This window comes from Phyllostomus hastatus, unplaced genomic scaffold (assembly GCF_019186645.2).
Source record: "Phyllostomus hastatus isolate PE091 unplaced genomic scaffold, TTU_PhHast_1.1 phas_scaffold_585, whole genome shotgun sequence".
Lineage (NCBI taxonomy): Eukaryota > Metazoa > Chordata > Mammalia > Chiroptera > Phyllostomidae > Phyllostomus > Phyllostomus hastatus.
Window position 1 is genome coordinate 476,776 of NW_025334037.1, and position 14,157 is coordinate 490,932.

At 38.1% G+C, this 14,157-nt stretch overlaps 1 protein-coding gene across 2 annotated transcripts in view; it reads right to left on the reverse strand.

Annotated features, from left to right (window-relative positions):
* Positions 1-14,157, reverse strand: part of STK33 (serine/threonine kinase 33) — a 58,951-nt gene that overhangs the window by 25,738 nt on the left and 19,056 nt on the right. For both annotated transcript variants that reach the window (XM_045825610.1, XM_045825609.1), the window contains exons 7-10: positions 12,419-12,503; positions 6,257-6,332; positions 1,244-1,356; positions 705-790 (exon numbers count right to left, since the gene is read on the reverse strand). In XM_045825610.1, coding sequence (XP_045681566.1) covers positions 705-790; positions 1,244-1,356; positions 6,257-6,332; positions 12,419-12,503 — 360 coding nt within the window. The remainder of the gene's footprint in view (positions 1-704; positions 791-1,243; positions 1,357-6,256; positions 6,333-12,418; positions 12,504-14,157) is intronic.

Sequence of the window (14,157 nt, forward strand, 5' to 3'; positions counted from 1 at the left end):
TATCACTATACATTTATGGAATCTAAACTTACCTGGGCCTTCAGGGTCACCACCCACCGCTCTGTTGGCTGGTCTAATGGAAACTTCTCATTCTGATCTTGACCTCTCAGCAGCATTTACCTGGGAGCTGACTGCTCTCACTTTCTCAAACATTTTTCTCACTTCCCGGCACCACTCTTGCAATTTTCCTGCTCCCTCGTCAGCTACTCCTTCTCAGCCTCTATTGCTAGCTTCTCCTCTACTAAATGTTGCATTATGTAAAAGGAGAGTGCAGGGATCTCTTTTCCTTTCTATCTGTATTTTCTTCCTAATTTATCTCTTCAGCCTAATAGCTTTTTATGGCATCTGTCTACCCCAACTCCCAAACTTACAGTTCCAGCTCAGGCTTTTCCAGCTCCAGACCCATGTATTCAACTATATTTGATATCTCTGTGTGGACGGCACATAGGTGTCTCACACTTAGCACTATCTAATACGTTTATCCAGGGGGGTGACTCACAAGTTCCCTGTTAGATATGCTAAGTTTGTAGATACCCATCTCAGAAATGTGTGAAGACTCAATAATTTTTTAAACTTGTCAGATGAGAGAAATTGACTATTTTTCAATAAAAACTATATATAAGCTATGAGGCCAAATGAAAAGAAATATGCAATGGTAGAATGTCGACAAGAAAAAAAAGAAGTATTGTAATGCAGTAACTTACTGTTAACCACTGGTTATCCAGTAGCTCCTTAGCTGTGATTCTGTGAGCAGGATCTACTTTCATAAGTTGTTTCAAAACACTTTTGGCTGCAAATAAAGGAATATCTTGAATATCTTATTTCTTAACTGCAATTAGTAACATTTAATTTCCGATTTATTTAGAATTAGGTCTGTATGACATGAAGGAAAGATAACTATTATAAAACAAATATCATCAGTATAAATAGCTTAGAAACAAAGTTTAAGGCCTACAGTGAGGTTTTATTGCCTGGGTTAGCTGATTTAAATTCTATAGTAAAAATTAACTAGATAATCAGTACATTTCCTCTTCAATTTTTACTATGTATTTTCTGTTTTGGTTCGAAGTTTTGACTATAAAAATCATAGTGAAGATAATCACTATTTCCACAGGTAAATAGTGTTATTTCTACAAGCAAATTCAATGACTAAACAGAGGTTTCAAGCATCTGAATTACTAGCAAACTACAATTCTTACATTGTGCACATTTGCTTTAGTAAATAATAACGAACCCGCATTACCACAATCACTTATGGAATCCCAAACTGGATCATCGAAATGTAGTTCTCCCTTTCTTATTAACTCAAAAAGCTTCTCTTCTGAGCTTGCCATAAAGGGCGGTTCTCCACATAACCTACAACAAAGGCAATCATTTTCTTTAGATTTTTAAAAAAATCCAAATAAGGCTATTAAAAATTAAGTTTCCACAGGACTTGGAAGTAGTGGTGCTTCATATTTACATAAAGGACAGGAGGAAGGATAGACATGAAGACATTGAAACTGTTAAAGATTTTGCTTATCTTGGTTCGGTCATTAATTCAAATGGACACTATGCATGAAACCTATATAATTTTATTAACCAATGTCACCCCAATAACTTTAATAACAATTAAAAATTAAATAAATAAAAGATAAAAATGGAGACTGCAGCCAAGAAATCAAGGAAAGACTGAGACTTGAGCCCTGACTAGTGTGAATCAGTGGGTTGGTCGTCATCCTACAAACTGTAGGTCGCCGGTTCAATTCCCAGTCAAGGCACATGCCTGGGTTGTGGACCAGGCTCCTGGCTGAGGGAGTGTGAGAAGCATCCAACTGATGCTTCTCTCTCTCTCTTTCTCCTTCCCTTCCCCTTTCTCTAAAAATAAATAAATAAAATCTCTAAAAAGAGAGAGAGAGAAGACTGAGACCTGAAAGGCAGAAATGTAAGAATTGGGAAAACCATCAAGAGCAAAGATGTGTCATTAGAGGCCGAGGCTAAGCTCATCCATGCCCTCATAGTCCCAATTACTATGCACAGATGTGAAAGTTGAACAATGGGGAAGACTGATAGGAAAAAGTGATTCATTTGAGAAAAGATGTTGAACAAGACCTCTGTGGATACCCCAGATGGCCAGAAAGAGGAACGAATGGGTCCTAGAGCAAATTACACCTGATATATTGCTGAAGGCAAAATGACAACACAGAAACTGTCCTACTAGGGGCACATCATGAGAGGGCAGGGTTCTTTGGAAAAGACAGACTCATAGATGGAGAGCAGGATGACAGGTGGGGCAGGTTATGGGGTACAGGGACTGAGCAATAAGGAAAAAGGACTCATGAACATCAGTACGGTGATTTTGGGGGAGGGTTACAAGGGGACTACATGGTAATGGAAGAAAATACAATAAAACTTTTTTTAACCACTTGATCATCCTAGCACAATAAGTTTTTTTTTGTTTTGTTTTGTTTTTTAAAGAACCCATAGGCATGAATCTACAGGAGCTGAGCAGGGCTGGTGAGGACAGGACATCACGGACATCACTCACTCACAGAGTTTCCAAGAGCTGGAGCCAACTCAATGGCATGTAACAATGGCACGTACCTCCTGTGTGTAGAAATGGAAGCAAAGGGGTTTTGTGAGGTCAGTGCTAGGCTCTTATACTCGGCCCAGGGGTGTCCAGCCCGCAGCCCGTGGGCCAAATGCAGCCCAGGATGGCTATGAATACAGCCCAACACAAAACTGTAAATTTACTTAAAATCTTTTTTTTTTGCTCATCAGTTTTCATTGGTATTTGTATATTTAATGTGTGGCCCAGACAACTCTTCTTCTTCCAGTGTGGCCCAGAGATGCCAAAAGGTTGGACACCCCTGTCACTGAAACTTCCAGATCTGCAGATGACCCAAAGCTGTTCCAGGTGGAGAAACACTAAGCTTAACCAGGGTTACAATACAGGAAGGTGTGCACACAGACATAGCTGCAGATAATAGAGGAGACATACTTTATTGTGAGCAGGGGTAATGTAATGCCAAAGGCACATAAACTGAACTAAACTTCTGGGAAAATATACTGAGTTATCAGAGTCTAAATGACCATGTAAGAATTTTATCCAGGGTAAAATACTATACAAATGTCACTAAGACTAAACCAAGAATAACCCTGGAAACATCTATAGACTGTGAGTCAAAGCTTTAAAAAAATGCATTAAAATGATCACAACTCCTCAAAAATAGTACACAAACTGAAGAAGGTCTGGATGAGAAAAAACAGGTGGTGATGATGTGACACTTCAGTCTGAAAGGGCGAAAGCTGAGCAGACAGAAGGATCGACATCAGTACCGCCACGAGCAGAGTGTGGGAACCTGAGCTTGCCTGCGCATTCCAGAACACAGGAACTACATGTTGTTACGACCTTTTAAAAGGAAAAACTGTGCTATGCTTAACAAAGAGCATGGCAAGCCTATGCTTCAGTAGATAATCCAGTCCCAAACCACAAAAACATGCTTCAATTCAGTTCTTCGTAGTCCACTGTCAACAAGTGTTAGCCACCGTCGGTCCCGCCAACCCGCCTTCCGAGAGCAACCCGAACATGACCACCAGACGTTCCCCGTGACTGCCGGATAGAAGTCGCACTGGGACTCCGCACAGAGCAATTCCGTCTGTCTACTCTTCCACTTTCAAGACTGGATATTTTTCCCACTTTATTGCTGAAAGAATAAAATGGCGCAACTCCATTATTCTTCCCAAATTCTTGTCTAATATATACTTAAGTATAATTATCTCTAATTCTCCTAACAGTTATATGTCTACTGATTTTTTAGCTATACCTTTAAGTTCTTTAAAAGTCTTTCCCACATTTTTTAATAAGTCTACATTTAATAAATATTTTGAATGAAGATGATGATATGATGATGATGATTTTCCTAGGGGAAAAAAGTGTTTGTTTTTGTCCTACTAGTTTATCAGACTGGGCTAGACAATGTCACTTTTCATTTACCAACAGGCCCTTCCTTGGTACAAGATGGATATTTACCAAATTGCTCCACAAACTCTTATTTCAATACTTTTCAACTTCTCCAGCTCATTCTGACTCTCCTTTCTCTGATCTTACTTACGTCACTGCTATTTACTTTTAAAATGCAACTTTTAAAAAGCCAGGAAAACAGTCTTATGGACAATGACTATATATTGTAACAAGTATGGGCCAGCAAAAGACCAGCTCATCGAGTCTGTTAATAACCAGCGACACGCACATTTGCCAGTTTCTCCGCTGCTCCTGCACTGCCTGACTAGCATGCAACCATAGCCAAGGGCTACGTTTTTAAATTCTACTTTTTTTCTGTCCTTCGCAATTTTACTTACACAAGAATGTATCTAATGGCTGGTCAATCAGCAGCATGTGAAATTTTATGACAGCAATTTTCTGCACATCCAGAAAAGTAAATCCAAGACATGAAAAATGCCTCTTAATGCTTTTCTATTATTTTCTGCTGCATTCACAGGAATCAAAATAGCAGAGGATATACCCATAAAGAGTATTTATGTTAATTTCACCTTGAGAAAGTATGTTATCATTGTCCAATTAAGTAGAAATAAATCAGAAGTAACTGATAAACAAGAAAATAACCCCCCTGGAGGAGGTAATATGTTTGCACCCTCGGTGAAGGAAATTACCTAAAATCACTGGGCTCAGGCAGATTAATGAATAGGCACTGATTAGCTAAGTAAGAGTCTACTGTAAAGGAAAAAAGATGTCATTTGTGATGATATGCGGTGATGCTCTGAAGCAGAAAAATTAAAATGGTATCTTCAAGAAAGAGAAAAATTTAACATATTAATACACTATCAGTTTCCTTAACATCAAAATCAAAACTAAGAAGGCAGCAAACACATGAATTATGTATTATTAGATTGCACATATATTTGATGTGTATTGCCTAGAAAGACTTAAGAGTATAAAACACTAAAATTATTATATTTTTAATTAAAGACTAAGACTCATAATTTTTACACTATGATTCCAACTAACACAAAACAATGATCAAAACTGTATGACTACATTTATACTTAATGTAATCTAAGCAGGTAATGCATGCTGACCACCTGAGTTACAGCTATAATCCCATCACCCAATTTCCACTGCCTGTGTGTTCCACCCCAAAACTACGAAAGTGTAACTACTGTGATGTCAATATTTAGAAATGATCTGGATGAGGAAGTACACAGTGAAATCTTCAGTATGGCCATAAAACTAATGTTGCATCAACATAAAAATGTTCATATTCATCAAGAGGCAGAACAATGGTCCCTAACTTTTCAGGATGCCTCTTACAAACTTCACTTTAATTCAATTAACAAGCAGATACTGAACACTGACTACATGCCTACTATTGTACCAGATGCTAGGGATGCAAAGATGAATAAGATGTCTGCCCCTCATGGAATTTAGAGTAAGGAAAATAGATACAGTACACATAACACAATAATTATATCACAGCATTATAATCTAGTTTTTAAAAGTGCTATGAGAACATGGAGGAGTGAACAATTAATTCTACCAAATTTACACACATGCAAACCTTCCTGGTTAAATACTCCTACTTTATTATTTTGCTTTTCTTTCAATGTTACTGTTTTGCATACATTCCTGTATGTTGCCTTAAACCCTCTGGGAAAGTATACATAATGAACATAGTAAATCTGCTGAAGTAGAGTAGGAATTTGCAAAATACAAGGTGTTAATGTCTGACCTGGGTACATCCAGGAGAGAGGTTAGCAGAGAAGAAAGAACATTCTAGGCAGAAGGAACTGCATGAGCAAAGAAAGACCCAGAGGCATGCGATCCAGGGACCCTGGGCTGAATCTCCACCTGGTTAATGGCCACTCGTCACACCTGCCTGTGCCCAGGGCAGCTCCAGTGCCAGTTCCCAGGACAGCCCTCTACCTGATGGGCCCTCAGTAATCTCTTGAGAAAATACAAAGAAGCTCAGTTTATAGCAAAGGATGAGGGAAGTTTTAGGGCAAGTTTTTCACTGTGTTCACATTATACAGTGCATTGTTGCAAATCAATAAAAAGCAAAGCTGAAAGTTAAGAATTTACAATATTAAAAAATACCTAATGTAAGTACCTGACAACTGGTAAGAGAGCTTTCAGACTGACCTCCCGATTTTTTTTCAGTCACTTTTTAAAAACTATACTGCTTACTTGTAACTGAAAATCTACATGACTATGCTAGAAAACATTCACTTTACACTGCCCATTCCACGAGCTACTCACAAAATGTACATGATGACCCCTATGCTCCAGATGTCGCACTGATGGCTGTAGTCATGGGCGTTGATGACCTCAGGGGCTGCGAACAAGCAGAAGTAAAGTAGCATTAACGATACAATAGACGACTTTTACATGCTTAAACACAAAGCATGAAAAACGTGCTGATGTGCTGAAATCTGTTCCCCCACAGGGAAAACGAGAGCCAACGGCAGATGCTAAATGAATAAGGGACAGGCCCTGACAACTGATGTCACTGCATCCTCACTCCTGTCACTTAGCTTCCAAAGCTACTACGGCACAAACCATGTGACTGAGTGCACGACTACTCTTCATTCCTTTGCAGTTAAGAAAGGATTTTGCAAAGATTGTGTAGTTACAGTAAAAGACAATAATATCTCAGTTCTTTTCCAAAAATAGCATTAAATACATGCCTTAAGTGGTTATGATTTAAAGTAAGCCTAATATGTGGAAATCTGGATTCACAGAAAAGCTAAGATTTGGGGCTATAAATCACTGTGGTAAGATAATAACATCATGGCACTCCTCCGACAGAACATGAATTATTTTCCGCGCTTTCTAAATGAGGAAACCGACACAAAGAGTGAGCTCCCTGCCACGTAACTGGATTGGCCAACAGGCACCGTGCTCCTGCCTCTCCACTCCATGCTTCCTGCTTTACATCGTGTTCACAACAGGGTTCCTTTAAACAATCTTTTCAAAGTAGAACTTTTTTTTTAACTTTAAGGTAGCACATTTTTTAATGATTGGATTTTTTATAATGCTGGTTTTTAAGAAAGTCACATATATTTCAGAAGTAAGTCTGTTATATCTCTACAGCAAGGACTCAGATGTCTTTAAGGAAAAAGGAAGAATAGAATAGTTGTAAATATAAAAATAAAACACATGCAGAGGCTTCATTAGAACTCTAACACTGACAAAGTGCTTTTGTACAGACTACGGCACTTGTGTAAGTGACGTTGAGGAGCTTGTGAGACGAGTATATAGGCATTTGACTCACTTTGCCAATGAGGACACTGAGGTTCAGATATGTTAAGTGACTTGCCTAAAGTTACAAGTGCTTTTACTTTTTTAAGATTTTATTTATTTACTTTTAGAGAGAGGTGAAGGGAGGGAGAAAGAGGAAGAGAAACATCCATGTGAGAGAGAAACATCAATCAGTTGCCTTTCATCCACTCCCCAGCCGAGGGCCAAACCCACAACCCAGGCATGTGCTCTGACCAGGAGCTCAACTGCCCACCTTTCACTTTGCTGGACGATGCTTCAGCCAACCAAGCCACGTGGGTCAGGGCACAAGTGATTTTATTTTATAAAACCATTTCAATCTCCTTCACCTACACACACGCACACACGCACACACACACACCCCTTTTATAACTACTAGAAGCAAATGGAATTTCATTTCCCCTTTGTATTGTTAAAGGAGCTAAAAAGCAACAAAAAAGTTAAAAAGTAAATGGAAGAGAGAATGAATAAACACTCTACTATAGATAATTTACAAACTGAATAATTCATCTCCAAATCACTGAAAATTAACTGATGGACATTTTCCTTTAAGCAGCTATTTGTTTTCTTTAACTCTACCTACTCTTTAAATATGGAATCATCAAAGTTCAAGTGGCTCTATGGCCACATGTCTATGACAAGGGCAAATTCTGGGATTATATTCTATGAAGAATCTCTGTAAAGGTGTGACATGGACACACCACAGGGGCCTAGTTCCTGTCCCTCACTCCTTGAGAGTCACCTTAATTAACAGGGGCATTTCTACTGCACTGCCATCCCAGCTCTCAAAGGGAGGCAGAAGCCAGGACAACTGTGCCAAGGAGCCATTTAGAAAGTCAGCAAAGCTCTACCAACCATCTGTCTTCTCTCTTGTTCTCTCACTTGTTATCAGTGTAGACAACTAATAAGCAGGCACACAACTCAGGGTGCTTGGCTATATTTTCCCCATAAAACCACAGACCAGATGTCTTTTGCCAACAGGAGGATATGAACAGAATCTAAAGTAGCCTTTTCCCAAATAAGATAAAACAATTTTGAAACCTTATGCATCAAGTAGGCCAAAAAGAAAAACCCAAAACAAAAATCAATAACTCAGTATAATCCTCAGGAGGAAGGAAAGAAGGGAAGAAGGAAGGAAGGAAGGAAGGAAGGAAGGAAGGAAGGAAGAGAAATGAAGAAAGAAAGAACTACTAATATGTCTAAAATCATTACATGGAACAGAAGAAAACAGACAGAAGAATATGTACTGCATAATTCAATGTATATAAAGCTCCAGACACACACCACTGAGCTGTGGTGACAGAAATCATTCGTGGTTGCTGGGGTCTGCCTGGGGGACTACTGAGAGGGACACAAAGAAACTGGAGTGACAGAGATGTTCTGTACCTCCACTGGGGTGGTGATTATACAAGTATATGCATTTCTCAAAACTTGTAGAATTTTACACTTAATATTTGTGCATTTTATTGTATGTAAATTACAATTCAGTAAAGTAGATTTTTAAAATAAATCTACTGAAAGTACAAAGAGAATTTCTCAAAGCCCTATCTTGATGAGAGAACTTTAAAAAATGTTCGCTCTTAGAAATCAAAAGCAGCAGCAAGAAAAATTAAATCAACAATATGGAAAGTTTAAATCACAAAAGTATCACATTTGATTTTATAAACACAAACATAGAGAAATTTTTATGCTTAACGAACCAGGAATATACATACTTCTAAATACCCAATGCAACATTTATGGAAACAAATCATGTGTTCAATCATAAAGAAAATTCCTAAAAGTTGGTAATGCTTTAAGTCACAATTGCCTACTAAAATGAAGAAAACCAGACAGAAAAACCAAGGCTAGGAACACTAACACACATTCACATGAATGGCAAATACATCATAACAACCTAGAAAATTCTGAAAGCACTTCTAAATAAATCTCAAACTAAAGAGGAAGACTAAAGCCAAAGTTACAGGCTATTAAGAAATAGTCTATATAATTTGGACACTGTATAAAGCAAAAGAAATGGTAAAATAATTACTTAGAGGAAAATATATAACTTCAAATGCATTTATTAGAAAATGAGAAGACTGAAAATAAACATTTAGCCTAGAAAGTTAAAAAATAAACCAAAAGAAAGTAGAGAAAAGGAATTCAGAAAGATTAAAGCAGAAATTAATGAAAAAGCAAACTACGCAACATTAGAGTTGAGCCAATTCTCTGAAATCCCAATACACTGGCCCAACTGCTAACAAACCTGGTAAAAAAAAAAAAGAGGATTAATATATTAAAAGAGCTCCTGTTGAGCATCAAGTACCACCAGGCACCATGCTAATCACTGCACATACATTTTCTCATTTGATTTGCACGTCAACCTGGTAAGACAGTATTAGTACCATCCTACATATGTCATCTCCCCTTCCGTTTTTATTTTCCTCCCTTAGCACTTCTCTCTAACGTACCAGATATCTTACTTCTTCATCTTGTTTGATATTTTCGCCAACATGACATTTTATTCACTATTATAGTTCCAATATCTAGCCCAGTGTCTGACACAAAGACCCTCAAAGATATTTTGATGAACAAGCGACACGGTCCTGGTTCTGTGATGTAGAAACTGGGACAAGAGCAGCTGTTTGCCTGGGGGTCATCAGACAGTGAGGACAGAGCTGACATCCCGAGTCAGCCCCACAGCGTCAGAGGCTGTGTCACCAACACAATGTCAAACTGCCTTCTTAAAAATTGTCAGGGATCAGCAGGAGGACATAACCACAAATATGCAGGGGAATGTGAAATTGTAAGTGAATATATTTGCACATTTATGTCAATAAAATGTAAAATCACAATGTAAGAAACAATTTTCTAAAAAAAGTATAAAAATGATTAAAAAAATGTGAAAAATTTGAATAACCTAGAATAAATTGAAAATACAATATAAACTATATTCCCCAAAGAATACCAGGACCAAAATAATTTAAGGATAAATTTCATCAAACTAATGAATAAATAATTTCTACTTCTTAGATGGTTCACGAGCATATAAAGAGTGAAAATGTTTTATTTCTTTAAATTAGGGTAGGATAACCCTAACAGCAAAAAAGACAATGGAAGACTCAGCCATAAAAAAGAAGATTTTATCCTTTGCAACAACATGGATGGACCTGGAGAACATTATGCCAAGTGAAACAAGCCAGTCAGAGAAAAACAAGAACAATATGACTTCACTTATGTGCAGAATCTAATGAACAAACTGATCTAACAAGCAAAACAGAGACAGACTCAGAGACAGAGCGCAGGCTGATAGCGCTGAGTAGGGGAGAGTTGGGGGTGGAGGAATGGAGCAACAAAGAACAAGGACTCATGCTCATGGACAAATGTGTTCACTGTAGGTGGGAAGGGTGTGGGTGGAGGTGGAATGGGGTTCAAGGGGGATAAATGGTAATAGAAAAATACAATAAAAATTATCAAAATAAATAAAATAAAATAAATGAGGCTAGCATAACACTAACACCAAAAAAGACAAGGGCAGCACCAAAGAAAGCAAGCTACACCCATTGTCCCTCAATAAAGTGGTGACAAACTGAATACAGCAGTATATTAAGGATGTATATTAAGGATGTATGTACAGCAGTATATTAAGTATATGCAAGGATGGTTCAACATTTTAAAAAGCCATTGATGTCATTACTTCATTAATAAATTTAAAATACACAATTATCTCAACAGGTACAGATTTGAACAGACATGTCATCAGAGTAGACATATAAATGACTAGTAAGTACAGGAAAAGATGCTCAACATCACTGGTGATTAGGGTAATGCAAATTAAAACCACCCTGAGATACCACCTCATACCCACTAGAATGGCTGCAGTTTAAAAAGGCAATAACAAGTGTCAGCCAGGATGCAAAGAAGCTGAAACCCTCATACCTTGCTAGTAGAAAGGTTAAATGTTATAGCCACTTTGGAAAATTGCTTGGCAGTTACTTAAACATTTAAACATAAATAATATATGAACTAGCAATTTCACTCCTAGGTTGCTACACAAAGAAAAGAAAGCCACATCTATCGTCCTGGCTGGTGTGGCTCATTGGACTGAGCACAGGCCTACAGGCTGATAGGTCGCCAGTCTGATTTGCAGTCGGGGCACAGGGCTTGGGTTGCAGGCCAGGTCCCCTCATTGGGAGAGTGCAAGAAGCAACTGCTCTATGTCTCTCTAGCACATGTTTCTCTCCCTCTCTTTCTCCCTTCTTTCCCCTCTCTTTAAAAAAATTAAATAGAATCTTTTAAAAAATAAAATAAAACTATATGGACATATAAAAACTTGCACATTATACATGATAGCCCAAACCGGAAGTAGCCCCCACACCCATCAGCTAATGAGTGGACAAACTGTGGCATATCCGTGCAATGGACCACTGTGCAGCAACACAAAGGAACGGATGCGGATACACTCTACAACAGGGATATGCCTCAAACACATGACGCTGAGGGGAAGAAACCAGACATAAAAGGCTACAGATTGTGCAGCTCCATTTCTGAGGAATGTTCAGAAAAGGCAACTCTAGACAGACAAGAAGATTAATGGCTACCTGGGACTGGGATGGGCATGAGGATGAGTAAATAGGCATCAGGCAACTTTTGGGGGTAGGAGTTTTCTAAAACTGGGCTGTGGTGAGGTGGCACAACTCTGTGAGGATATGGAAAATCACTGAATGGCACATCTTTTATGGCATTTAAATCATAGTTTAGTAAAGCTGCTAAAATCACATTTAGAAAAATGGAAAATTGTTCTTTTACAAACATATTTAATCAGTATTCTTCATGAAAAACTATTTGGTGACAATGAAATTGAATAAAAAACAAGAGAAGCAAAAGACATGATCTTAGCATGAATTAACAAAAACAGTAATTAAGCTTGGGGGTGATTCCTTAAGAGAAATAAACAACTTTAAGAAGAGCCTAGAGAAACAATGAACACTACAATTTTTGAAGACAAAAACTCTGAGAAAAACTCTAAAACAACTGAAATTATTTGACCCTAAAAAGTAGCTTGCTCGGGGCCACAAAGTCCTGATGGCAAAGCGAATTGCTCACATCACTTGCTCTACATTTTAATACTGAAAAAGTCATTCTGGGCTACTAACTCACCCATATACATGGGAGTCCCACACGTGGTCTGCAGCATGGCCTCGCTCCCGCCATGCTTCTTCACCGCTAGGCCAAAATCAGTCACCTGCAAGAGAAACTCAGTCACCTGTCTTCCTGGCCCAGAGTTCCCTCACTCTGGAGGCAGGATTTCGTCATCGCATTTAACTCAAGGAACATGGAGGATGGAGGGGCTTTACTTGTATTAGTAATAAGACCTTTAATCTTGCTTTGCTCCCCCACCCCGCCCCCGCCCGCACAGTGAAAAAGAAACTTGGTAAAGAGAAGCTTGGCTTCTCCAATCTTGAGAAACCGCCCAGGATGTTGATTGCTCATTCCTTCTAATTAAATTCACCAGTTCAACATGGGAAATGGCATCTTGTGAGAAGGCATTTAATTTTTTTTAAGAAAAAGTTATTTTTAAGAAGTTCTTTCACTTTAAAGTACATCCTGGCCTTATTATGTTTATTATATACTTTTCTGACACTCAAGCAACTTTCCACTTTAAAGCACTGTTATAAGTGCAAATCACTCTTCTTTTCAGCAAAGAAACTCCCCCTTTTGGTAATTATTTTAAAAACACTATCGCTGGTAAACACTCTTTTCTTTATCATTTCCTTTGTTTTCTGGAGTGTACTAGTTAAAACAATGACCACACTATTAAAAACTCCAAGAAGCAACAGGAAAAACGCAGTGCGACTACAAACACACTGAGTCCCCTGCTGCGGCTGCAGTCTCTCCGCTCAGTTCTGAACCTTGGTCATTAAACATTGGTTGTTAAATATTCAGTATGTGCCCTTGGTCTTGTCTCCCAAGTTGGAACAGCCTTGGGCTGAAGGCAGAAAAACAGCCCCGTTTATTGATCACACAACCAAAGACAGGCTGTCAATCCACAGACACTGAATGGAAAGTTTCCTATGGAGTAAGAAAAAGTTCCTGTCAACATGCAGTATCACTCTTCTTGTAACCAGATTAATCCATTTCCCCAGGAGTTTTCACAATTTTCCCACTTGAAGTTCCAGGACACTGTCTTTCTCCACAGAAAATCTATACGGGTATCGAATAAACAAAAGGTTTCACGATCCATTCTGTTCTTTGGAGAGAATTTATTCCTTCACTCACCAAATATTAACTGAGCACATACTATGTTTCAGGCATTACTCCAAGGACCAACAGTGAATGAGGCAGATGATTCCTGCCTGCACGGAGTTTACAATGGAAATGTTCAAAAACATTCACTCAGGTGAAACAACCATGGTGTTAGGTGGACCTACTGTACCACAGGGATTTACCACCCACAGCAGAGAGAGTTACCCACAGACATATTATTCCTAAATTAACACACTCGTATGTTTTGAGAGCAGGCACTAGTAAAATGCTAAGTAATAAATAATGTATCCTATCATTTATTTGACATTAAGGAACACTTAATTTGAATAAAATCTTCAAGAATAAATACTTGGCACATTAATTTTGCTTAGGATATACATATTAATGCCCAGGAAAATTTTCAGTGAGAAATACAGACTTTGGCATTTAGTATCAAAGGCATAATTTTGAAATTAATTAGAATTCAGAGCATCTGTTTGCTTGCTATTAACTAATGATTTAGAACTATCCAAATGAATATGTACTTAAAAAAATTCAACTTCACCACTTAACTTGCAAAATTATTGTCAGTTACAGCCTCTTTTGTGAATTTTTTTATTGTTTTAGCACAAGTCACTTATTTTCTGGCTGCT